The 25,531-nt window shown below is 42.4% G+C and overlaps 1 protein-coding gene across 13 annotated transcripts in view; it reads right to left on the reverse strand.

Moving 5' to 3' along the window:
• KCNMA1 (potassium calcium-activated channel subfamily M alpha 1) overlaps positions 1-25,531 on the reverse strand; it is a 734,101-nt gene that overhangs the window by 42,524 nt on the left and 666,046 nt on the right. For 11 of the 13 annotated variants that reach the window (XR_010412485.1, XR_010412484.1, XR_010412486.1 and 8 more), the window contains one exon: positions 2,172-2,285. Coding sequence is in view for 9 of the 13 variants with exons in the window: in XM_054508236.2 (XP_054364211.1) it covers positions 2,172-2,285 (114 nt within the window). In the remaining 4 variants the exon portion in view is untranslated. Of the gene's footprint in view, positions 1-1,331; positions 1,413-2,171; positions 2,286-25,531 lie in introns of all 13 variants that reach the window. The other 2 variants (XM_054508237.2, XM_045878185.3) reach the window with 1 other exon arrangement.

Raw genomic sequence — 25,531 nt, forward strand, 5'->3', positions numbered from 1 at the left:
CTCCAAACAGAAAAAGAAATCCCTGGCAGTAATGATTTTGAAATGCCCCTGAAGGTTTCTGAGATGGAGATATTTGGATGAATTTTCCAACCAGCGGTCTGGGCTGCACAAGCTCCCTGGGCCTCTTACAACCCTAAGGTCCTCAGAAGAGCAATCCAGAAACCTAGGCTTTTAGCCAACTTCTCTAAACATGAAAAAGACACCTCTCCTACTGTTGGAAACAGAAAATAGTGCGATACTCCTTGACCTGAGTGATTTTTTCCTGATAAATAGCTACGTCTACAATAATGCAGTGCTGAATGGTGGACAATTTATTCCTTAGTTTCCAGACACCTCACAAGCAAGATTACTGTGTTAAAAGCCTGCTCTCTTATTTTGAAATATATTTTGGGGCCAAGAGAATGGCATGTTCATTTCATTTGTGAGTCATTCCAAGGCAGGTGCTCCCCACCTCTCTATCCACCCCTCGGCAGAGCAGTACTTTTGCTGTCTCTATTTAGAAGATCAATCCCCAGTTCTGAGACCTGCTGCTGATGGGTGCCTTTTACAGAGTTATTAACCAAGTCCCAGGGAAGTGTGAAGGGCCTGACAAATGTAGTCATGACCAGAACCCTTCATCTTCCTGGTGAGTCCACTCTGAATCTCCGGGAGGCTCTGTGCCAGCAGGGTGGGGGTCAGAGCACAGACCTGTGCCTCAGTGGCTGCTAACCTCATCCTCAGCACCCTTCTTGAAATCTGGCTTTCATAAGAAAAGGTCCCCTAGGAGCTGGCTGCTTTTATGGCCTCAGAACCAGAGCTTCTGAGAAAAGGTCTCGTAGGAAAAAAAGAAAAAAAAAAAGGCAAATAAAGTCAGAATAAAGGAAAATAAACAGCTGGAGGGAAGGCTCCGTCTTAGGTTTCTTATCTTAAAATTTTTATATTTCTCCTTTGACTTCTCTGAGAGCTGTGAAGACATGTCAGTCAAACTGACAGGGTGTTGGAAGAGGAATATAAGGGAGAAGGCGGGAGAGCAGGGGGATACGGGGGGGGGGGGGGGGAAGGCCCAGGCCAAAGAAAATGAATTAGAGCAAAGATGCTTTAGAAGCAACTGCCAGGTCAGATGGGTGTGATCAAAGGTTTACTGATGCTGTGTGGGGAAAAAAATCATTAAGAAAGGCCAGAACAAGACAGTCGATTCCAACCAGAGCCACAAATAAAACACATTCAAAGCAGTGCCATGGGGTAGTCTTTCTGTTACAGCCCATGAAATAAAAAACAAGCCGATGATAGTTGGAAACACCAACAACAGAACAAAAGGAGATACCGATGTGAAGGAAAACAGTGCTTCTTACCCAGTTCAGTTATCATTAGAATGTGCGTCCCACTGTTTTTTTCCTGATTGACTGATACCAAAGGCAACTTGCCAGGTTTAGCTAATTGGATACAGCATTTAAGGGTTGGGGAAAGGGAGTGGAGGAAAGTACAGAAAAAGAAGAGCATGAGGGAATAACAGAGGACACATTGTAACGTAAGGGGACCCAGCACCATAGGTGGTTAGTATTGTCTTGGGGGGAAGAGACCACTCAGCAGCTTTGCAAATTCACAGATGGTAGGAGGGAATGCCATGGCTGGGTTAAAAGTTGGGTTCCACTGGCCTGTGATCATGGTCGTCCAAACCCCATCTTATTTTAGGCCAGAGTGGCATTAGCTGAGAAGTTCAACGAAAATAGATTAAATGCCCATTGTCTCCACCCAGTTCTCAGAATGGGTTTGGCTTAGACCTGAGGCTTTGTACCTCAGTGGAGGGCTCTGATTGCAGAAGCTGTCTGGAGGTGCTTCCAAGGAAAATCACCAGGAAGAGTCCATGGATTATGCCTTTCCTCCTTTCCTCCCCCTTCCCTAATTTATGCCCTAATCTCAAATCCATCATCTCAAGCTCCGTTGAGAACAGTGACCAGCATGAAGGAAACTGTCTATTCATCTCAGAGGAAAGATAGATCAGTTTTCCTTTCGGTAATCTGTCATATTGCTACCCATACCTCTCTTCACTCCCCGCCCCCCCCCCCCCCACCGCCAACAAGCCCTACTAGAGCCCTCTATGCTGAAGGAGCTAAGAAACAGACTACCCTCGTATCCTACATGGCTGGAAGAGAGGACAACAAAATCTGCCCAAAGCTGACATTCACCCCTACCTAGTTCAGTAATGATGGGGATGTTGACCCCAGTCGTGATGGATGGCTGGCGTAACATCCCGTGCACTGGGCTGTTATCTGGAGAGGATCTGTCCATTCCTGGAGGTGTGAACCCTAGTGGAAAAGAAAGAGAGAAGGGAGAAAAGTCAGAGACATGGAAAGCTTGGGAATAATATGAGTACAACATACATACACAATTAAAAAAAAAAGTAGTTTATGCATTATTTACAGGTCAACAATTGGCACTCTCAGGATAAACTCTGATGTGTTGCTTTTGTGAAGGACAAAGTAGGAGGCCATTATCAATAATTCTAACCTGCCTTGATAGCTCCCTAAAAATGAGTCTCTACATCAATTACTGCTCTTGCTCACAGATTTTTGTTCCAGGCAGACAAGAAGATTGTACCTCTGTGCCTCCATGTGACAGGAAATGCTCTAGCCCATGAAAAGTGAACAGAACAATGTATACCATTGCTTCTGGTACAAAGATTTGATTTTCTGCCTCCCATCCCAGACTGTGGCAACCATGGGAACATGGGTTCCTATAGAGAGGAAGGCTGGGCAGCAGCCCTGGACAGTAACCCAGACTGTCTGAGTGAGTAACCCAAAGCATTCTGAGTGAGTGAAGAGGTGATCTCTGTTGCTTGAAGACACTGGGGATTGTGGTGGTGGTGTTACTACAGCACAATCTAACCTACCCTGACTATTACGGTAAACCAACTGATTACTTATTCTCTTGCCAGTGAGGGACTCAAGCCGGGTTTTTGACAGATTCTCGTCAAAGGGAAGTGGGAGGAAATCTGCTTGGGGACTTTTAGGAAGGGTTTCCCTGCTCTTAAAAAGAATCACACAGGAAGAGATTGTCTTTTAATTCACTGGGCATTGCTCTCGTACCTGTGGTGCCTGGAATTGTGGCAGCCATCTTGCAACTAGGATGGGCACCAGCTGAAGACAAAGCCAGCTTAATGAGATTGGCTGAACAAATGATGGAAAGACTTAACAACAGAAAGATCTATCCTTGAGGGAGCACCTGGGTGGCTCAGTCAATTGAGCATCAGCTCAGTTTTCGGCTTAGGTCATGATCTCAGGGTCTTGGAATTGAGCCCTGCATTGGGCTCTGTGCTGGGCATGGAACCTGCTTGGGATTCTCTCTCTCTCCCTCTGCACCCCCCCTACTCTCTCTCTCTATCACAATCAATCAATCAATCAATAAAATAGAAAGAACAATCCTTGAGTTACTGAATTAAATAGACTTAGAGCCCAAACCAACTGACCTCAGGATTTCTTACTACATGAGACTTTATATACAGTATATACAAATGAGATTACAATATACACTATGATAATGAGATTATGTATATATTTTATATATATAATAATTATATATATGTATATGTACATATACATATATATTTTCTTATGGTAAAAAATCCTGAGGTAGGATAGATTGGTTTTGTACACACACACACACACACACAATTTTATAAATATGTAGCTGATTCTTCCACAACACAGGTTTGAGCTGTGTGGGTCCACTTATATGCAAATTCTTCTTGATAAATATAATGCAGTCCTGTAAATGTAATTTCCTTATGACTTTCTAAATAACATTTTCTTCTCTCTAGCTTACTTCATTGTAAGACTATAGTATATAATACACACAACATACCAAATGTAGTTTCCTCGACTGTTTATGTTTATCAGTAGGGCTCCCGTCACCAGGACGTTATTAACAGTTAGGCTGTGGGGACTCAAGAGTTATACATGTATTTTCAACTGTGCAGGGGGCTGGCACCCCTCAACTCCCCCATTGTTCAAGGGTCAACTGTATATATTTTTCTTTTTGTGTAAGCCCAAATGAAGAATTTTCTTTTCTTTTCATTTGAAAAAGAAGTCCTCCTGACTACTGCATATGCCCCCAGCTTGTCGCGGGTCCCGGAACCCCCTGGCATGCCGAACACGGACCTCATATGGTAAATGCGGGCATAGGAACTTGGAAAGTAGCCTACTTGGTTTCTGATTTTTGCTGTTTGAGCTTCTCAGACCCAAATCCCAAGCACATATTAGAATGAGCTTGGCCCAACCACAACTTCAAGGCTGAACGGCTGCCTCTTTAAGGATGAGCATAGAGACCTATACACATGAGACATTTATTTACCTCATATATTCATTTGGCGAAAATTAATTTTATCAAGTGACGCACCTGGCAAGTGCTACCATCAACTCTGTGCCGGCTGCAAGACCCAGTTTGCTCCTGACCTTAGCACACAGGCAGACAGATGTTCACATTCACTTTGGTTTCCCTTCTTTGTCCTTAGGGGATTGGCTACGTGGGCTTATCAGTGAATTAAGGACTTGCAGATACAAAGTCACTTGCTAAGTTTCCAAGGATGAAATTCCAAACAGACCGTGAGGCCAGATCCCTGACTTAGTCTCCAGGAATGTGGCGATGTTGGATTGATTCTGCTTTACAGTACGTGTAAAGCTCCATCCATCAGGAATGAAATGACAGGTGTTCAATAATTGCCTGTTGTTTTCGAGGTGCATAATGCATGAAATGCCAGCAAAATATAAGAAGGTCTTCCTATTTTCTGCTCTCCTGTGTATAAATTTCATACTATTGAACGCCATACTTTCAGAAAGAAAAGTTTTATTTACTGTTCATTCTCTGATTGCCATTAATTTTATTCTTTGTGTTGATATGCTGTGCACAGGGTAAGTAATGTCGAGTGACAGTATAATTCTAAACTTTGGAATGTGTATTTTTCAGCCAACCACATAACCAAGAACACTCATTTTAAATGCTAGCTGTTTTCTTCCCCAGAATAGCGAAGGGGAAAACTAAACTGTTTTCATCAGAAGTTTCATTCAAAAGCATGAAAAACTACAAGTGACAGCTGTGCAGATTTGGTGGCTATGACGTTTTTGAATTTCTTCAACTTGACAAGTAAACACCTTAAATCGGTAATGCTATATGCATAATACATGGCCTGTATTTTGACATCCATCATCAAATGCTGACTTGAGAAAATACGGGTTTGTATGTCAAGGAATAGCACCCATAAAACAGGGAGAAATGCAGGTCACACGGTATTAGGAAAACTGTATTTCATTACAGAACCTGCAACAAGCCACAGCATCCTTTTATTTTATCTTATTTAAAGATTCCATTTTCAGCTGTGAAAAGACTCAACTCCTTTGCATGAAACCTTCATTTAGAAATGACATGCTTGCCTCATAGGTCTATTTCATTTTGCTTTCATATTCCATTTTCCCCTTCAGTCGCCAAGCCTGGTTCCATTAGCATCTGCAACTGACAAACTACGGTGGGTGTCCAAAGACATCTCTCCATTAAAAGTCCCTTCTCTCTCCTATGCATGACCCCAAGAACAGGGTGCTTTTGTTGGCAAGAAAACTTCAGCAATGATAATATCTCTTTCTCTTTTGCTACTTTTCTAGCTACATATTGTTCAAAGCAAAAGGCAGAGACAGAAGAAGTAGATTTCATCTTTTTGTTTCCTCCCCCCTTCCTATGGAGTTGTGTTAAAGATGAACAGAATTCATTAACATTGTTTTCTTAGAGGTCCTAATATGGGAAAACCTGTAGTTTGAAAGGACAGGGCTGACCCAGATTCCCTAAATGGCCTTGGAGAGCAGAGAAATGCAGGCGCCTTCCTTCAGAAGAGACGAGGCACTCTGGCCCTTGATGGCATTGACCCTATTCGTCACAGCTGCAGTTGATAAAGGGGCAGTTCCAAATTGTGTCCAGGTTTCCCAACTGTCTTACTCCCCACCCCATCATTGTTTGCTGCAGTGGATACATCTTTGGTTGAACTTTAAGTCTCTCCACATAAAACAGCACTCTAGTTCTGCACGTAAGAGCACAGTCACATGAAATATACTCCAGGGATCATAATCTACAACTGGAGAATGGTGAAACTGGCAAACTCTCCTTTCATTAGTTAAACTAACACTGGAGAAATTAATTTTAGAAAACAAGCGCTTATTTGGCCAGGAAAGAGGACTAAGAATGTTGGCATCTGAGAGAAAGGATGAGAAGTTCTTAATCAGGAAAAGATTCAAGCTCAATCAATCTTACCAAATTGGTCTCCTGATTCTTTACATGTGTCCCCATTCTCTCTGTTGAGCATGGCCATAGGCGGTAAGTTTGGGGCTAAAAATGACTTCCAAAGATTACATGATCTTGCTAAATTGAAGGCCCCTCCCCATTCCAATCCTCAGGGGCAGATGTGAGGGGCTTATGTTACCTTTCTGTTCTTTTGGCATTAGGCATAAATGGTCCCAATATTGCCCCCCTCCTAAGCATGCTCACTCCACATGCTGTATGAGAACTTTAGGCCAGAGACGGAGTTTTCTTTTTTTAAACTTCCTAGATTGTCTTTAGAATGCCCACCCACAGAGAAGAAATGGAGTAGATAGTTAAAAGTATGAACTCTGAAGTCAGATGTCTTGGGTTCTAATTCTGATTCATTTACTTACGAGCTACATAACTATGAGCGCAGCTCTGACTCTCTGTAAGCCTCTGCTACTTTGTCTATAAGCTGGAAGTATTTCATACATAGGGCAATTGTAAGGATAAAATGAAACCGTGTATTCAAAACATTTAGTATAATGCCTGGTATAAAGCAAGTACACAAAAATTTGACTACGGATGATAATACTTCACTAGGTACACAATAAATATTTGTGGATAGGTATAGCATCCATCACCACTTCTTCCCTATGGATAAAGAATTGAGGAAGCCTTTGGCATATTTTTTAAAAAGAATTTTCACGTAGAGTAAACCCTAGAAAATTAATGGTAAGGCAATGAGCACTGTGAATCCATTCTGGTAGGAATAATCAGATCACTTCAGTGATAAAAATGAATTTCAAAATATCTAAGGAACAAAGATTTTTGCATAGGGAGATGGTTAGGATTTTCTTTAGGTATGTTGAAAACTGGGGCCAGTTGTTAAGAAAGACTAAGAAAGTCTCTTAATTCCTTATAGCAACTGCAGAATCTCTCTGGAGCCTTCTTTTTTCAGACCTGATCTCCCACTACTCTTGATTATTTAGGGATATAAAACTTCCTTCTTGAGTTCCAAGGCTCCTAAAATGGTTTTTACTACTCTCTGCATTCTTTTCCAGCATTTGTGTTCCTAACCAGATGTGCCACTGTTGGGTTCAGGTGAACAAAATCAGCAGTGTCTAATGTTCTTTTCATGGTATCGGTTACTCCAGGGGCTGGTAGCACTCAGCCCCCACCAGGGAGGTTACCTTAAGTAACTTAAGTGACCTTTAGTTAAATGAGACAAGGCCATTTCAGTTAGGATAGCTTCAAGTTAAAGAATTTAACACAAACATTTGGGCCAACCCTAAGAAGTTTAAGGAGAAGAGATATAAGTGGATACAAAGGAGATCACCAAGGTTTTGTTTTTTCATTAGTTGTTTTGCGTGCCTGTTGCGTGCTTGCATCTATGAGCAGCATTCAGGAGGCATCATGTGGTTATAGGGGGAAAAAAAAGGCTGTGGCTCAGACAAGATTTATACCATTGAGAATGGCTAGATTTCTAGACTTGGGTTGGGTTCCAGGGTAATGCAGAGGTGAGTGCATTAGAAAATGAGACTCAGCATCACTGTTTGTATGGAATCCAAAACAAAGACAAGAGTGTTCTAGATTGGGAATGAAGAAGATAGGTGTAACTAGAACCTCAAGAAAAAAATTCACTAACATTTATTGAGTGCTTACTATATACTGCACTCTGTTCATGTAATAACTTTAGTTCTCAGAACCATCCTATGTAGATACAACTATTTTGCAGATGAGGAAACTGCAACATGGAGAAGGTAAGTAATTGGCCCCAGGACACACCTAGGAATTAGCAGATCTAATTACCTGTACCCAGGTAAATTGACCCCAGGTCTCCTCCAACCCACCATGCCACGACTTTTATTATGCGTTAAAGCTGGACTAAGAACTTTTCATGGGCCACCTCGTTTATTCCTCTGAACAACTCCATGAGTGTTGGAACTGTTAACATCTCCATTTGGTAGATAAGGTAAGTAAGATTCAGAATGGTTGAAGAACTTCCGCAAGCACAACCAGCTGGTAAATGGCAGATCTGGGAGTTGACCAGGCAGGCTGACATCAGAGCCCATGGATAACTATGTCCGTGCTGCCTTCCTGCTGTGTGGGATGCTCCCTCCTTCTCAGGGGCTGACCCAGGCAGGCAAGTTGGAGGCCTGAGCCAGTCTTATGGTTTTGTTGTTAAGTCACAGGGCTTGAACTCACAACCCTGAGATCAAGACCTGGGTTGGTATCAAGAGTCGAACACTTAACTAACGGAGCCACCCAGGTGCCCTGAGCCAGTCCTACTCTTTTACTGTTTTCACTTTTAAACAATAGCTGATAACAACTGGGACCCATTGTAGTTATGCTTAACTTGCTTTGGTACGGTAGCATGCACAACTCAGTACATATAATAAATGCTTTATTACAGTACTTTTCCATGGGGGAAAACACAAAGTACTTTCTAAATCTTCTGTAGTTAAATCCCCAAGCCTTTCCAGGGAGAGAGAGAGATGGAAATTCTTATCAATCACCTCCCCTAGAATAGATGGAGAAATGAAGGTAAGTGCCTCTCCCACCCCCATAGATTTAACATAAAGGAATTGGTTCAAATGGTGGGCCAAATTATCTTTTATTGTGTGCATATAAATGATGGTTAGAAATCCATAGCTACGTTAAGCTAGGGAAATAAATTAGGCCGAGTCATCTAGCTTTGCTGAGACAGGTATTCAATATGAAGTTGTAAAAGGAAAAGATCACCGTTAAAAATGATCTATAAAGACATGTTAAAATCAAGAGAAACATCTCATATTACATCACCTATGAGATGAATTAAATTTCCTGTTAATGCCAGGAAAAAAACAATCCCAAAGTGAAATGTCAGATGAAGTGAAGATCAATAAAAATATTTTGATAAGTAAATGCAACAATGCTATTTAACACATGATTGGCAACTGCTGAAACATAAATTATCCAGATTTCCCATTGCTGCTTATGGGAAAATTATGCAGATTAGAACTTGATTAGGCTTATATCATGAGACTCAATTTGGACTTTTAATCTATTAAGCTCCAATAAATGAGGCATCTGAATAGCTCCCCTGAGCAAGTATAGTAATAGCCACAGTAGTCATTTTGCAGTGTGTATTCCAACACATTCCTCAGCAGCTGAAGTCAAGAAAATTCCATGTATAAAAGCACGACTGCTTCTGCTTTCTAAGTTGTAGGAGGAACATCCACACGCAGAGGCTCGATGTGGAAGACGGATTTTTGGAAAAGTCTGCAAGAGCAACCCAGTCAAGGGAAAATTTTAGTTTAACCTTGTAATATTTTTTCATAGTAGTTTTCAGGGCCTCCTACAAAGTTGGAGTCCCAGAGTCATGAAGCCCAGGCAGCTGACCAGTTGACTCAATAAAAAAATGGTAATTTAACAAGGCAGCATCTTCTGACACTGTCCAAAGGGCACTCCAACCCACCGCTTTCTGCTTAGGAACCTGAGGTGTGCTAGCCCGAGAGAGGGTGCTGAAGGACAAAATTTGCAGAGCTGGGGAGGGGGGCATGGCGGGGAATGCCCCTGCCAATCTCAACAAATAGCTCATATGCTTGGAGTCGATAACTGCCCCAAGCCAGATCCTAAAAGCAGAACTTAAAAACCATATAAATAGACAATTCTGAGAAACCTAAACCACACCTTTGGGTCTCCTTGGCCTCTACCAATCACTCTATGTTAGACTCAAGAGCTTTGGAAATCCTCTAGTCAATCTTCCCATTTCACAGATGAAGAAACTGAGGCTCAGAGCAAAGAAGTTACTATGCCCAAAGTCATGGAACCAGTTGGTGGCAGAACCAGGATAGATGATGCTCTGCTTCCCTCCAAGTCCTTCTCCACACAAGAAACCCATTCCACAATGAGTGGGAAGAGGCGGAGGGCAACCTTGTCCCCACACTGGCCACAGGAGTGACAAAATGAAGACAGTGTGACTTCACAAGGTCAGCAAGATGGTCCCCCAAAATCCTGGGCACATGGCTGGTTTAAGATGAACCTGTCCCCCAAGCTGGGGTCAACCTATGCTCTCCCTAGAACCTGGTGTAAAAGACTTCTTTTTTTTTTTTTTTGCTGGGGTTGCAAAGCCAGAAGGAGGTAAGTACAGGGCTGCAGGTGACCATTTAGCCTGTCATGGGGCAAGTGAGTCAAGAGGTAAAGAGAATAAGATAGAGCTCTGACATCGTTCAAGCCTGTGGGCCCATGTGCATGAAGCCACAGGCACCACAGTTCTATGATTCCCTTTTTGTTTAAGCCTTTTCTAGTTGAACTTCTATCTCTTACAACAAAATGCTCCAAACAAAAAATCTGTCTGCTTGGTGAAATAGCTCATGCATGTCTGATTTTGTATTAAAACAAATAACTGTATCTTCATTTAAGCTTTCCGTTTCACTTCCATTGACTACGCACAAGACCTGGGTCAGTGAGACCTCTATTTCTTCTATTTATAGTAAGTAACATTGATATTGTTGACAGTACTTTTTTCTAGAGACCATATTTGATGAATGTCTTGGGAAGTTGACTCTACCCATTGTGTAATGTACCTCATTTTTTTTTTTTAGAATTTGTGTTTTGGGTCTGAATCAAACCAAAGCAAACTAAACCAACCAACCAACCAACCAAAGTTTCTCATAGCTGTTGCTCATTAAGTTTCTTTAAGCAGACAATGCCTTTCCTTAAAGTAAGCCTAAAGAGCTTACTGTCCCAATATCTATCTCTCAAAGGAAAGAGAAAGGAAGGAAGGAAGGAAGGAAGGAAGGAAGGAAGGAAGGAAGGAAGGAAGGAAGGAAGGAAGGAAGGAAGGAAGGAAGGAAGGGACAAAATTACTCACAACTCAAACACAACTAAGACCACAAATTTGGAAAGAAATCTAATATTTATCTGGTCTAATGTCTTCATTTGCCCCAGAGCTCATGGTGTCATGGTGAATTTTCCACAACTTCTCAATTGCTTTTTTACCCCCTCTGCATTCATCTTACAACTTAAAGATAAGACAAACTTTGGCGATACAAATCAAATAACTTAAAATTTTATGTGCTCTTTGGCCTAAGCAATTTCACTTCTAAAAATATGTGTACAGCCATAATTTCCTTATATTAAAGATTTGATTACAATAGTCTTCATTTGTAGTTATTAAGTAACAATGTTAAATTGAAAACAACAGGAATGTTCTGTTTTAGGAAACTGATTATGTTAAGTATAATCCAATAAATATAAGGCAGAAAAATATTTAATGACATAGAAAGTGGTCACGGTAAAATATTTGTGGAAAAACACAGGTTATATACTAATATATATGATCCTTTTTTGAGGGGGGAATATATCTACAGAAACAAGACTAATGTGTCAACACTAATACGTCCACATGGTAAAATTATAGGGAATGTGAGTTTTCTTCTTTTTGCTTATATGCACTTGCTAAATGTTCTAAAATGAATATATGTTATTTGTGCAATGAGAAAAAAATTATCAAAATTATAAATTAATAAAAGAAAAACTTGAAAGCTCATGTGATCTTTAGGAGTTGAGATACGGTGGATGGATGCACCCTGTTGAGCTCTAAAGATTCTAAATATTATTTTGAGATCTCACTTGGTTTGGAAGTTGGGGGAACTAAGGTTCTAGGATGGAAATAATCAGCTAAAGTTTACACATTAAAAAGTGAGTCTTCAGGAAGCCTGGGGGGCTCAGATGGTTGAACATCCAACTCTTGGTTTCAGCTCAGGTCATGATCTCAGGGTCATGGGGTTGAGCCTCATGTGGGGCTCTGTGCTCAGCAGGGAGTCTGCTTGAGATTCTCTGTCCCTCTCCCTCTGCCCTGCTCCTCCCACCCAACCCTCTCTCTCCCTCAAAAAAAAAAAGCGAGTCTTCAATGTTCCCAGGTCTCTGCCATGTCAACCTCCCATCACTCTGTAAGAGCCCCTCAAGCTCAGGGGAAAGCATGCCAAATACTCATGTAGCTTAAAGAGCACTGGGCACGTGGTGGAGGGAGGAACAGTCAGCTGGTTTCCAATACAGAGGAGTGGCACCTGCTGATTCTCATCCCAAGGCTCACCCACTTCAGAAATGCAGTTTCCTCTCTTCCCTCCAAACCCAGCTCCTGCCCCTCCTTCACCTCCTCCAGGAAGCCTGCCTTGACTACCTTCTTTCCCCCATTTGGGTACTTCACAAAGACATCTTTTTCTGTACTTTTCTGTTTTCTTTATTATTTTAAACTGAACAAATAAATTACTAATTATGTATGAATTACCACACTCTAATGTTTAAATGTTTTTTTCAGTCTTTAATGTTTCCCTTTTTTTTTTTTTTTTTGGTCTTCATACTTGTTAGGTTCTTCATTTCAATAAGGCATGGACTATATCAGCCTTTCCTTTATTATTATTATTAATTCCAAATTAATTAATTCCGAATTGCTGCCACCACAAGAGGTCAAAGCCTGTTTTGCCACTAATATGAGGTCTCCTCTTTCATGCTGGATCACATTTCCAGTAAACTAGAAGCATGCTACACCAGGGAAAAGATAGACATATACATTGCAAGACAGTGATATGCAGTGGGTACTAATAAAACACACAGAAACCTCCCCTGTGCTGCCAAGACTATATAGCATTTTATTTCCATTACATCAATTTTTTTCTCCCCCTTTTGTGAGCATTAATCAAAGAAATGCAAAGAGCTCATTAAAGTGATAGATTGACTGAAAATGTAGCCACCTTTACATTATAAATAGTTTCTTTATGTTCTCAGTGCTATGGGCTTTGTTTTTCAGCATTTGTCATGTAGTTCAAATGTCCTTTTACTTTTTAAAACACCAAATGCCAAATGGGCCCCAGTTGTTTGGTTTAATATGAACCAATAGCCAGCGTAGCAAAAACCAGAGCTATGAAATCCCAGGCAAACTAAAACATCCATATCTTAAGGGCACAGAAAATTAAGTAGCTGTAAGAGATGGATTTGCCAAGTGATCCAAGGCATTGCCATGCAATTCAGGAAAAGCAGAATCCCATCCCCGACAACTTTCAACCGGCTGTCTCTGAAAGGTTCTCGAGACAGGATGCCTGGCCTGAGAGAGCAGCCCAGGTTCCAAATATTTGATAGTCCTTTAACAGAAAGCACTGTAATTTTTTTTTCTTTTAAGTTTTAAAGGCTTTCCTGAATATGTGTTTATGCTGGCAGATGAATATATAACTGGGATCAGGTATTTCCCCATACCCACAAATCTTCACTAAAGAAGAGGTTGATTGGTGCTAATTTGATTTTGAAAAGTCGTTTACACTATAATCAATATCCCTTGACCACAACCTGAAATGAACCATGACGCTGTGGTTATAAAACTTGAATTCTGGAGCTAGACTGCCTGAGTTTGAGTGCTGCCTTGTTCAGTTTCTCGTTTTGTGATTTGGGGAAATTTTCTTCAATTCTGTGTCTCAGTCTCTTCATGTGTAAAATGGGAGAGTAATATATCACGAAGATTAGGTAAGGTAAATAATACAGGCAAACTGCTTCCAACAGTGCCGGGAACAGAGTAAGCACTTCCTAAGTACTAACCTATTTGATGATGATGATGATGATGATGATGTCAACAACAGATTGGTAATGCTGACAGAGAAATGTACAAAGAATCAAAAGACGTGGGTTTTAAGCCCAGGTCCACCGTTAACTCCCTATGAGAACTTAGAAGGACTCAATGCATTATTAAAACTCGGTTTTCCCATCTATACATTTGAGGCAGATAAGGCAATGCCCAATCCCTTCTGGTTCTCGAAAAACCTATCGTCCTAATTCCGGGGCATCGTATATGACAGTGGAACCCTGATAACTCTAGGTTTAATCACTTATTCAGCAATGACTGCAGAGTCCTCCATGGGGTTGTTTTTTGTTAAGGAAGTGGAAGACACGAACCCTTTCTTCCAGTATCCTAGCACATAGTCTGTATCAACAAACACGTTGACATGCACATACAAGAGGCACACGCTAAATGCACTCTATCATGGCAACAATGCAACTTGCATATCACGACTCCAGGCATGACATCATATCATCTTTCAGGAGTCACCCATAAGGCACGATCCTCCCGTCAGTAACAGACAATCCGGCTTCATCTCTTACTCTGTGATTATAGTTATGGCAACCACTCTGGTCCTCAGTTTCTTCACCTGGAAAACGGGGACGACTCTAAGGTCCCTTTCAGCTCTGCGGTTTATGTCTCTTACATGACCCCAAATTTTTAAAGTAAACGTGTCCAGAATACACTAGCAAAGAGAATCAAGAGGATCTCTTTTCAGAGGCCCTAGTACAGATCCTGCCTTTCAATTGTATTTTATGTCTTTGCCCAGAGAATGAAATTGCAGTGCTCAAACCAGTGAGAAGGACGTACTTTCTCCAAAGTTGCTATAATGGCCAAAAAAGCCATAAATAACCATTTATTAAACAAACAGTATGGGCTAAAGGAAGAGAAACCGCCACAATTAGGCCCCTGGGGCCTGCAGGCATGGTAACATAACAGTGGAACTCTCTCATAATCCCAGCAATATGTTACCAGTTGTTCCATTTTCTTGAAGTTATCTTCATAATCAAGATGCTATCCCAGCCATTGTGGGCTTTACAACTATTTTTAATTTTAATTTAAAGAGCAATTAAAGAAAGACAATGGATACTCGGCATGATAAAGTAAGTGATTAGCAGCATGCAAATGACAAAGGCTTAATGATAATATGGTTCTAGTCTCCAAAGGGCTTGTCAAGAGGAAGCCCTTTCTACATGTGGTTGTTCAGCTAATGTGCCTCAACCCACAATTACAACATTGCTGACACCATTAACCAGTGAAACAACATCACTTCGCGAAATCCTTGTTGTCTCATTAAAATGGAAAGGGTCAGGTAATTTACCAGCGTTGTATGTCTAGTTTTGTTGTTGGTAATTAGCAAACATTACCCAGCATGGACTCCCACTGGGAACTGGAGAAACTTTGTGAAATATTAAAGAGGAAAGTCTTTATATTTCACTAGAAAACTGAAAAGAGATGCAGTAATATTCTCCTTGTCATTCCCTTGCATTTAGGAAAAGTAAGGAGCAAGCTGGACACTCTTTAACTTAGGGAGACATGATCAGAAAGCACTGGGAAGTCACTGTTCAAACCAATACCCTGAATCAGGCTGTAAACTGGCAGAAAGGGCTTACAAAAGGGGGTGGGGTGGGAGGACAGGAAAATTGCAAACTACATCTTTATTGCTCTTACTGAGATTTTTTGAATTAATCTCCTTGAAATAGAGGAAAGGGGCTATAAAAAGTTTTCTCCTTGGAAGGCTTTGTAATTTAAATAAGCCCCAGAATTGTTTACTCAAAAAGTTATTGATAGATATTTTTAAATGTAGAGATTGAGGAAATATATCCCAGTACCCTGACTTCCTGCCTTTTCTGCTTCTTAATGAAAGGAACCTAGACCCCGCCCGAAATGCTGGCCAGCCCTCGGTGTGTTGTCAGGAAGCAGAACGGTCTCGTATTCTTTAAATGGAACTTTTGGAACATAAAACACATTCCAATAAATGTGAACAGAAAATTATGAATTCATTAAACTACTTTGGTATCTTGCACTATATATAATATTTGTATTCCGACTACTGTAAAATATGCTTTAATATCTTTAGGCAACTATGAGGACTTAAATATTTATAAAATGGCTAAAGATAAAGTATGGCCCTTTTATTCCTACATACAGATGATGTAAGGCGTGCAATCAAAGACAATAACACTCTCTGCCCATTTGTCATCTTAAAGGAGCCGATCACCACGCCATCCCTCGTGTGCCATCTACGTAAGAGTTGTTGCCGACACAGGCAACTCCAGAGGAGTTTGCGCCTTAAAAACTACCTAGAGTGCTATACTTCACGGAAAACAGGGCTTTCTGAAAATGGAGACAAAACAATAAATTTGCAGGCAAAACAGCTCCAGGAGGGGCTTCAAAATACTGCTGTATTTATCCCTGGGACATCTGGAAGCAGGAAGCATTTTGATTTAATATTTCATAACATAGAGGCAATTGCTTCCATGCATGGTATATAATTAACGCTCATAAAAAGAGGGTTTTTTAAAAAATCTACAGTATCCTAAATGCAAATAAATAAATAAATAAATAAATAAATAAATAAATAATGACACACCTGGACTTCCTTTAGAAATGTGGAACAGCCTCATATAATTCAATAACAAGAAAGCCACCATGAATTTATAATCACCTGGGGGCCTCTTAAAAGTAGGTTTATAGATTTAAGTGTGAAACTTCACCCATGACATTCCCATTATTTACTGTCCTTCTTTGTACCCAGGGTTTGATTGATTCTCAAACTTCTTCCATTTCCTTCACTGCAGATTAGGCATTCAGAGAACTACCCACACCCACCTGCCTTGACCTCTCCCGTGCACTCCCATGGCTGGGAACCACCTGGAAGTTCATGAGTCAAAGTTCATTTCTCATATAACTCGCATTTTTATAATGTCCATTAGATGCTTTGCAAACTTCCCCGCAAGCACCCTTGGGTGGCTGCCAGGTCCATGGAGATGTAAGCTAACTGAATCAGCAGCCCCTTATGAGAATCACAGATGGTTACCTTGAGTAACAAAGAGGCTAGGTCTGTGCTTCTTGCCTCAGGCTGCACCTTGGGATCTCTATTACTTGCATCCTATTTCCAGAGACCGGTTTAATTGCTCTGGGTGAGGTTTAAAATTTCCGTGGTTAATTGCAATGTGCAGCTAAGGTGGAAAACCCACAGGCTCGGCAAACTTGTTGAATCTGTATGCAAATATTTCTGCATACAACCAGGGGGAGGTAAGGAGAGGAACAAAGATTAGAGCCATCGTTTTATTAGGTACTTAAAGGGATCCAAGACCCCATCCCCGATTAAAAGTTAAAGTTCCCCAGGTCTCCGGGTTGAGGGCCAAAATTAGTAGTGGTAGTAGTAGTAAGGAAAAAAGAGGCCAAGGAGGGAAGACAGGTGTCCCTATCACCTAGCTGGAGCAGCATGGGCCCTACTCTGCCAGTAGCAACTCAGTACGCCGCTGTCTGAGGCCGAGCCTCTCTGCTTCATAGAGAAGCTCCATTGTGTGGTACCACACTAGCCCATCTATGGAGGGAAAATCCCAGTGGTCATTGTCAATCTGCCCCAGTTTGTCCTCAACTCCTCTGTAGGCTTCTGTAAATCTACTGCGCCCGGATTGCCCACCTCCCAAAGATGTTTTGGTTGCCACCATTATTTGTTTTCTATGCATATCTACTGACAAACAGAATCAACAACTATTCCGGCCGCTAGGTACAAATGGATAACCCCATCTTGCTATTTGCTATTTTGGGGGAACGAATGAAAGAAAATAGTAAAACTATCCAAAAATAATAATGACAAAAATAGCTAATGTTGCTTGATCTCTAACTGCATCCCAGTTACTAAGTGCTTTGTGTCCACTCATTCAGGGTTGTGAAGGTCCTCTAAGTAGGCACAACTGTGGTCATCCCAGATGTCCCAGAGAGAAATACAGTAGGCCATGTGTGGTCATGAAGGCTCATCTAGGTAAGTGCCACTCATACTGTGGACATGGTATATTTTCATATTTATTACAATATTCTTTTCATAGCAGATAGTGGACAAGTATATTGCTCAAACACAATCATATTATGAACATTTGTCAACAGATGGAAGTAAAGTGTCTTGGAAAGGAGTGACTTTCTCTGACTCACGTAAAGGTCCTAGATGGAATAGAGAAAACCCTGTCTTATTTACTTCTCAGAGCAATCTGAAGAGCCAGGTGCAATTTGTATTCTCAGAGGAAATTGAGGCACAGAGAAGTTGAAGTGTTTGCCCAGGCCTCGTAGGTGGTGGAGCTCACATTCAAACCCAAGCTGCCAGCTCTAGAGCCCACACACGCCAACGTTCAACTTGACAGCGAATCCTGTTTCTACAACTGTTGATGTTTTATAAAACCCCTCTGTGGCCATCACCTCTTTAGATTCACACATGATCCCTCAGGGTACTTAGGTGGGGCCACTTTAACAAACCTTAGTTTATAGATGAAGCAATGAAATCATAGAGTGTTTATCCAAAGTCAAATAACACATGATGGCCACAAGGAGGATTTAGAACCTGGTTCCTGACCCTAAACGATTGTGTCATCACTCTGACAGCCCCATTTGTGATTCAGCATCATAAATCAGAGCGACAAAACCCATCCGCTGAATTCTTCCTGCCCAGGTGTTGGGGCACCATTGGCTAGTCGGCTGCTAAGAGAAGGGACCATCTCCACGTGGCCAGGAAAGCTCTCCGAAACCATTCAAAGCTCCCTGGAGCAGAAAGCAGCGATGGTTTCTGCCCTTTATTGAACTTTGGAGGTCTCGGTCCCACAGCTTCCTCAGGGCTTGGGCTGGTATTGGGCAACACCACCTGCAATGAGCCCAGGGAAAGGTTGAGGATCGGGAGCTATTAGTTAGGGTGAAAGGACTGGGGTGATTTACTAGAGAACGTTTGGACAAATCTGACAAGTTCAACATCCTGGGTCTTTATAGCCCTTGCCCAGTGGCCAGTGGTCAAATCAATGAGAGTGACTAAAGCCTGGAAGGAAAGGATGTGGTATTTACAAAGTATCCAACTGCTTTACCTCATTTGAGGGCAAACGAAGAAAGCACAGACTACAAACAACAGAAATGGGGATTAAATCATTCATTTGCTCACTCCACAAACCTCTACAGGCTTCTGCTGGGTGTGAGGTGCTGTGCTACACATTTAAATATATTTCTAACAGTTGATGGGAGTGGGGAGATCAGTGAAATGATAGACCAGGCCATCCTTTTGAGGGCCTATCCAGGTCAACAGTGACCTCACCTATAATCCTTTCCTGACACCCTGAGACCTTTAAGGCCCCTCTGTTGTATCATCAGCAGAAACATAGCCAAGAGCCCCTTTGTGAACTACACTTGGCCTTCCTTGCTTATGAGCCTTCTCTTACTCCTCCTCAGCCTCTTCCATCTGCCTGTAGCCCCTTTATTACTTATTGATAATGTTCCTATTTTCAAATTCAACTCCACTTACTCTAGAGCCCCTGGCTGCAACCCTTGCTGCCCAAAGCAGCCCTTGTCTTCTCATAACACACATGGTGGTGACATCCATGAGGCTCTTAAATCTGGTAGAAACACTTTACTGGAAATATGCAACAAGATGCTCAATGACTACTATGCTGCTGTTCTAGAATTTGGGGGATGATTTCCACTAGACCATTCCTTGAAGTATAATTGAAATACTTAAGAACCACTCATATTCATTAAATATTCTATAAATCCAGAACTAAAGTCATTTAAAAATCAGTTGGTTTCTTTGCAGGGCCCTTTTAAAGAAAAGAAATAAAGGTTTTAGGACTTCATACGAGTTTTTGGTTATAAATAGATGGATAAAGACAAAAATCCATTGGATGATTGGTTAGGCTCATTTGCCGGCTCTTGGCTTGTGCGTTACCATCACAACATATGGATTAAACTCATGCCTCAGAAAATTACAAATGACTCACACCAGGCATTTTGCAAGGTACTCTGGAATGTTCCTGACCCCATATTTGTTAGATATGTGTGTTTCAAGTTGTGCCATACAACTTATTTTATGTTTGTGTCATTTCCTATGGATCCCATGAGTTCCATGACAGCATGACCATGGGAAGAGTGGGAACATTAACCTCAGCCGTGGGGTATAAAACAAAGTATTGTTCAGGAAAAGAACTCTTGATTGACTCATCCAGAATCTCATCAGGGCCCTTAGAGAGTCCATAGGATGACAAGACTTCTTTTACTTTTCTTTGATTATATAACCACACTTTCCTCCCAAAGGACCATTTATCTGGACCATTTTCGGAGTATCACACTCTACCTGAAATCCTAGGCTTTGGGGGCTAGTATGGTCTGTTTATTCTCATCTACTGCTTTTTATGGAAACGTCCACTTGGAGAGTGGGATGAATCTATAAAATCCGGAAATATTTTGTAAGTGTCTGGACAACAGAAAGCAACATCAGGGTCTCAAACTTTCCACCCATGTACTGACAGCTCCAAAATCAAATCTATATTAACAGGGAAAAAAGCTCCAACAATTAAACGGCTCACAGAGGCAGGCTAAGCAGAGCTCTTCATACTTCTCTCAACTCTACTCTTTTTTGTATAGCTGGTCAGCAAGGAAGACCGGGACCAAGAGAATCCCAATGTCTCTGATTGCTGGGGCAAGGAGGGCCAGGGAGCTACAAAATGGGGATGCACAGAACAAGAACATTAAACAACAACAACAACAACAACAACAAAAAAAAACCCCAAAAAACCTTAGTCCCTGGGTGCAAGGAGAAGTTTAGCATGCCCAGGGATGCTTCCATGACCCTTAAAAGCAGACGTATAGATTCAGGCCTGTTCTCATGAGAATAGCACTTGTTCTCTTTTATGGAGTTGACCGATGTGCTGAGGAAAGCACAGGCTTTGGAATCAGTTTGGACATCAACTCCATGTGCTCTTGACAAGCTACGAGACTTTGAGCAAGTTGCTGAATTTTCCTGGGCCTCAGTTTTCTCATCTGTAAAATGGAGATAAATGACCTCTGCCTTAATAGGTTATCGGGAAGATTAAATGAGATATTGCACATTAATGCACCTGGTACATGGCTCACCTGGTAAAAAGAGGACTTACAGTTTTTAAAAAAGAAGCATTAATGACACACACAAGTTTTAAGGGGGAAAGCCTGATGTGGGGACGATGAGTTCGGCCCAGCACCACCCGACATCTGTTTTTTGTTTCTGAAGCTAAGATTTTCTTTCCCTGCCGCTGCCCCAAGCTGGGCACAGCCCGAGTGGGGAACTCTATCCGCTCTGCATGCAGTCAGAAGGAAAAGGTGATTTGGTCCGTTTTTACTTTTAATCCCCCACCTCCACTCCCCAAGGAAGATCCTCATGTACGGAAGGTCGAGAAACCTCCACAGGTTCAGCAAGGAGCCCAGGCCTTCCAGTCTCCTGTTAGAACTACCCTTGTGTCTGTGTTTCCTTGTTGTTGTCGCTGGGAGTCTATTACCAGAATAGTCAATGGCGGTCTTAAGGGGATCCCTCATGTGGTCAAATATGCTGCGTAGGACAAATTCTCCCAAGCTGAAGTCATTTAGAAAGCAGCCACACATGCTGCTTTGCTGACATACACGTGCACCCCCGTGCCGAGATTAGTCTCGTCACGTCGGCCGAGAAGGCGCACCAGGGCAGGCCCCTCTCTATGCTGGAGACCTGCTCCAGCCCTAAGCCAGATTTTCTTTATTGGTTAGTAAGCTCTTTTAATGAAATGTACTACTCTTATTATAGAGGACTCAAAATAAGACCTAAATCACAAACCAATAAAAGAAAATTATTGGGCCGGGTATCTAAAGTTACTACCTAGAGGCTACTCCAGCGTGGTATTTATAAATCTCTAAACAGTTAAGTAAAATTGTCTTTCTGGTTTTGGGGACTGAAGCCAACAGCAGTTTCAGTTACAACTGAAGAAAAATATTTTAGCACGGAGCTTTGTTCATTCGGTGGGTAGAGAGAAATGGCTTCTCCCCCACCACCCTTTCAGGATTAAGAGAGGCTATCGTGGCAATGCATGTTATACAGGGAGCAGCTGAAAAAAATGCTTCTCTGGTTTCGGGGCGGGAGAATGTGTGTGAGGCTCTGTGTGTAGGTGCGGGTGGGGGGCTGGGGAGCGGCCTGGGTGTGCAGGGGTGAGGCTGGGGGAGGACTAAAAGGGGGGACACTGGGAAGGACAGAGGGTGATATGGGAGTTGAAGTTGGGGGTGGTCTGTCAAATTAACAGAAAAGCCAGATGTGCAGCTGCTCGCCCACGGCCTCTGAGACACAGAGACAGTGCCATTCTGGAAGGACTTGAAAGCTTCCACTGAAAGACCCGTTAGAACCGCAATCCCACCGAACGCCACAGTGCTCCCTCTGGAGTAAGAATGTAGATCATCGAAAACGCAGATCCGCATGTAATAAAAATAAAGAAAATACCACAGACCCTCAGTCATAAAGGACCAAAGAACTCATCTGATCCAATGTCCCTCTCATCACAAAGATCAATATCAGTGACTTTCCCTTGGCAAGTGGACATGTGGTGACAGAATGCTCACTACATTTTTAGGCAGCCCATTCTGCTCTGGAAATGTCTTCCTTATGTGGGGCTAAAATCTGGTTCTCCTTCATCATTAGCCATCAGTCCTGGTTTTTCCCATGGAGCAGAAGATAAAATGGCCCTTTCAGCCCACTATCCCCTATTCTCTTGACTGCTTGGCAAGTGACAGCTTGTCCCAGCATTTCCTCATTCTGACCATCCCCTTGGCGACATTCTTGAGTTTGTTAGTTCTTTCCTTCAAACCTTCATAGCTCTTGACACACTCCCTCTCAGAACGACCAGTATGAAACAACCATTACTCAAAATAAATCACATTTCTATCAACAAGGTTTATGCTGCCTGTCTTCAGTGATTATTTGAAACTTAATGCTCAGAGGTCTTCATTACATTCCATCCTGTGGCTTTTGCCCCAAAGTTCCAGGTTAGGAAGGTCCTTTCGAATCCTAACTTCTGCCATTCAATAATTTTGAGGTCTGAGAATCCATACAGCCTCCCCCAAAGATAAAAGAGAAGTCACATTTTCTTCTCTGGAACAGTAAAAGAAATCTCAGACTTCAGGATACACCCTACGCCCCCAATTAATGCTGTCTTTCCAAGGACCACGGCCATACTTCCAAAGAAAAATGTCATTCCCTACTGGAGGCTCTTAACCTTTGTTGAAAGGCAGACAAGGGAGAGCATCTGCTTATGTGTGGGTATCATTTCGTGTCACCGTGGCTGAGGGTCATGGAGGGCTGGAGGAACCATGGTGTGTGTGTGTGTGTGTCTGCACATATGTGTGCTGGTATGCACAAACGGACATGCTTGTGTACCTATTAGTGTGTTTGTGTAAGCCACTATATATTTTTTTAACCTGGTGGCTATAGAGAGGCATAGAATATAGAAAAATAAACCTAGAGCGGTGAGGAAAAGCAGTCAGGGGACATTCATTCTGCATCTTTGACACATGTTTCCTTGGGAAGTTGGGAGCCCAGCTCAGCTCGTGGAGCCTCAGCTTCTACCAACATTTTCCTCTGCCCTTTCTAAGATGCTCCTCATCCTTCTGCCTTTCACCTCTCTTTCCTCAGACCTCTCTCTGATGCTCTTCTCCACTCATAGAGCATGAGCAGTGGGGCGGACATTTAGCTGTGACCCTCTCCTGGATGCAAAACTTCATCTCCACCCATCTTCTCTTTGCGGTCTCCTGATTTTCTGCCAAATCCTATATAGAAATGAACCCTGGATAGAACCCCAACTTACCAACACCACATTCTCCCACAGCCAGACCCTCCGTACTGAGGCCTCTTTCTATAAGTGCATCGCTGTCCCCTGTCACTGAGAAGGAAGCTCATGATCACGCAATCTGTTTTACATCTACTCTGCCTCACAGTAAAATAATGTCCCCTTCTTTTTCCAGTTCAAGGTTCCTGGTCTCCTGGATAACCACAGTTCCTACCCAGACCCCTGCATCCTCTTCTTTCCCACTCCAAACAATGCTTCACAGGGCTGCCAGATCAATCTCCCTGAAGCTCAGGTCCAATCCCATCTCTCTCACTCTGAAAACTGCTGTAGCTCCCCAGTGCCTACTGAAATATTTATATCTTCATAACTCAAAATTTTAAAAAATCCCTCAATGCCTAAGCCAAATTTCTGCCTCAGGTGTCCCCACTGTCTTACACATAGCCTGTATTCCAGCCAGATTATACTCATCACTGTCCCTCGAACATGTCTCCAGGTCCCCCTGCCCCCTTACTTCTAGTCTCTGTGACTGCAGCCAGCTCTATCTGTTTCCACCTGGTGAAATCCTGTGCATTTTTCAAAGTGTCTCTCAAACCCACTCTCTTTTTCTTCCTGTCCCACGTTGGCCTCCACAGACTGTAATTCTTTCCTGGTAATAGACCAGCATTCGGAAGCAGATCTACACATTTGCAGAGGAGGTTGCCAGGACAGGGAATGTGCTTCATGGTACCCATGTCTCCCCAGCAATGCCTGGCATGCACAGTCTGGGCACACAACAGGTACTTAATAAGGGTTTGTGGAATTGGATTGACACCTTCAGGACAGGTAGCGTGAATCTGAGGAATGCAGAGCATAGAACAGGAAAGGGAACCACAGAGTAACCTTAACACCACATCCAAATTTAACCCCGAGGTTGAAATACACATGCTCCATCTTCTTGAAGAAACTCAAGTTCTTGAGGGGAACACACAGCTGGCTCTGGCGGTGAGCAATTGTTGCTGTTTAGTAGCAGGGTGGTGCTAGATCTCTGCACCGCTGTCTCTCAAAAGCTATGATCAGGAGGAAGGCCTGTCCACTGGGCAACTAATATCCTTCACTTATCACCATGAGACACATGACAGAGACAAAATGGCAGATACAGCTAGTAGGCAGAAACCAGAGCCTGGTCTCCAGCACATCCCCTAGCCCCTTTCTCTCCACTTAAAGCTTTTTACTCTTGGGAAGCTGATGACAAGCCAGATAATAGGAAAGAAAGAAGGCAGACCAACTAGTTGAGCCAACAGCATTGTCCTAAAGAAGTAAAATAGTTTAGGGGCGCCTGGGTGGCTCAGTCGTTAAGCATCTGCCTTCGGCTCAGGTCATGATCCCAGGGTCCTGGGATCGAGCCCCGCGTCAGGCTCCCTGCTCTGCAGGAAGCCTGCTTTTCCCTCTTCTACTCCCCCTGTTTGTGTTCCCTCTCTCACTGTGTCTCTCTCTGTCAAATAAATAAATAAAATCTTTAAAAAAAAATAAAAAATAAAAAATAAAAAAAAAGAAGTAAAATAGTTTAAAGTTTGGGATCCCTGGGAGGCCAAGAGACCCCGGTTAAAACCACTACTTCACTCCTCAAGGCCTAGTTTTCTCTTCTTTCCAATCAAAATGGTAACCTCCTTACCACACACACCACCTCTGAGGACCAACTCAGGCAGTGCTTCCTAACCCTGGCCACACACGGCATCATCTAGGAGTTTATAAAACTCCTCATGGCCAGGTTGTACCCCAGGCCAGTTAAACCACAGTTGCTGAGGTGCAACCCAGCTACCAAAATTTTTTAGAAGTTTCTCAGATGATTACAATGTGCAGTCAAGGGTGAAAACCAGTGATCTAAGAA

Source organism: Mirounga angustirostris, unplaced genomic scaffold, assembly GCF_029215605.1.
Source record: "Mirounga angustirostris isolate CCGP_5_RB_7025 unplaced genomic scaffold, mMirAng1.0.hap1 SCAF_6, whole genome shotgun sequence".
NCBI lineage: Eukaryota > Metazoa > Chordata > Mammalia > Carnivora > Phocidae > Mirounga > Mirounga angustirostris.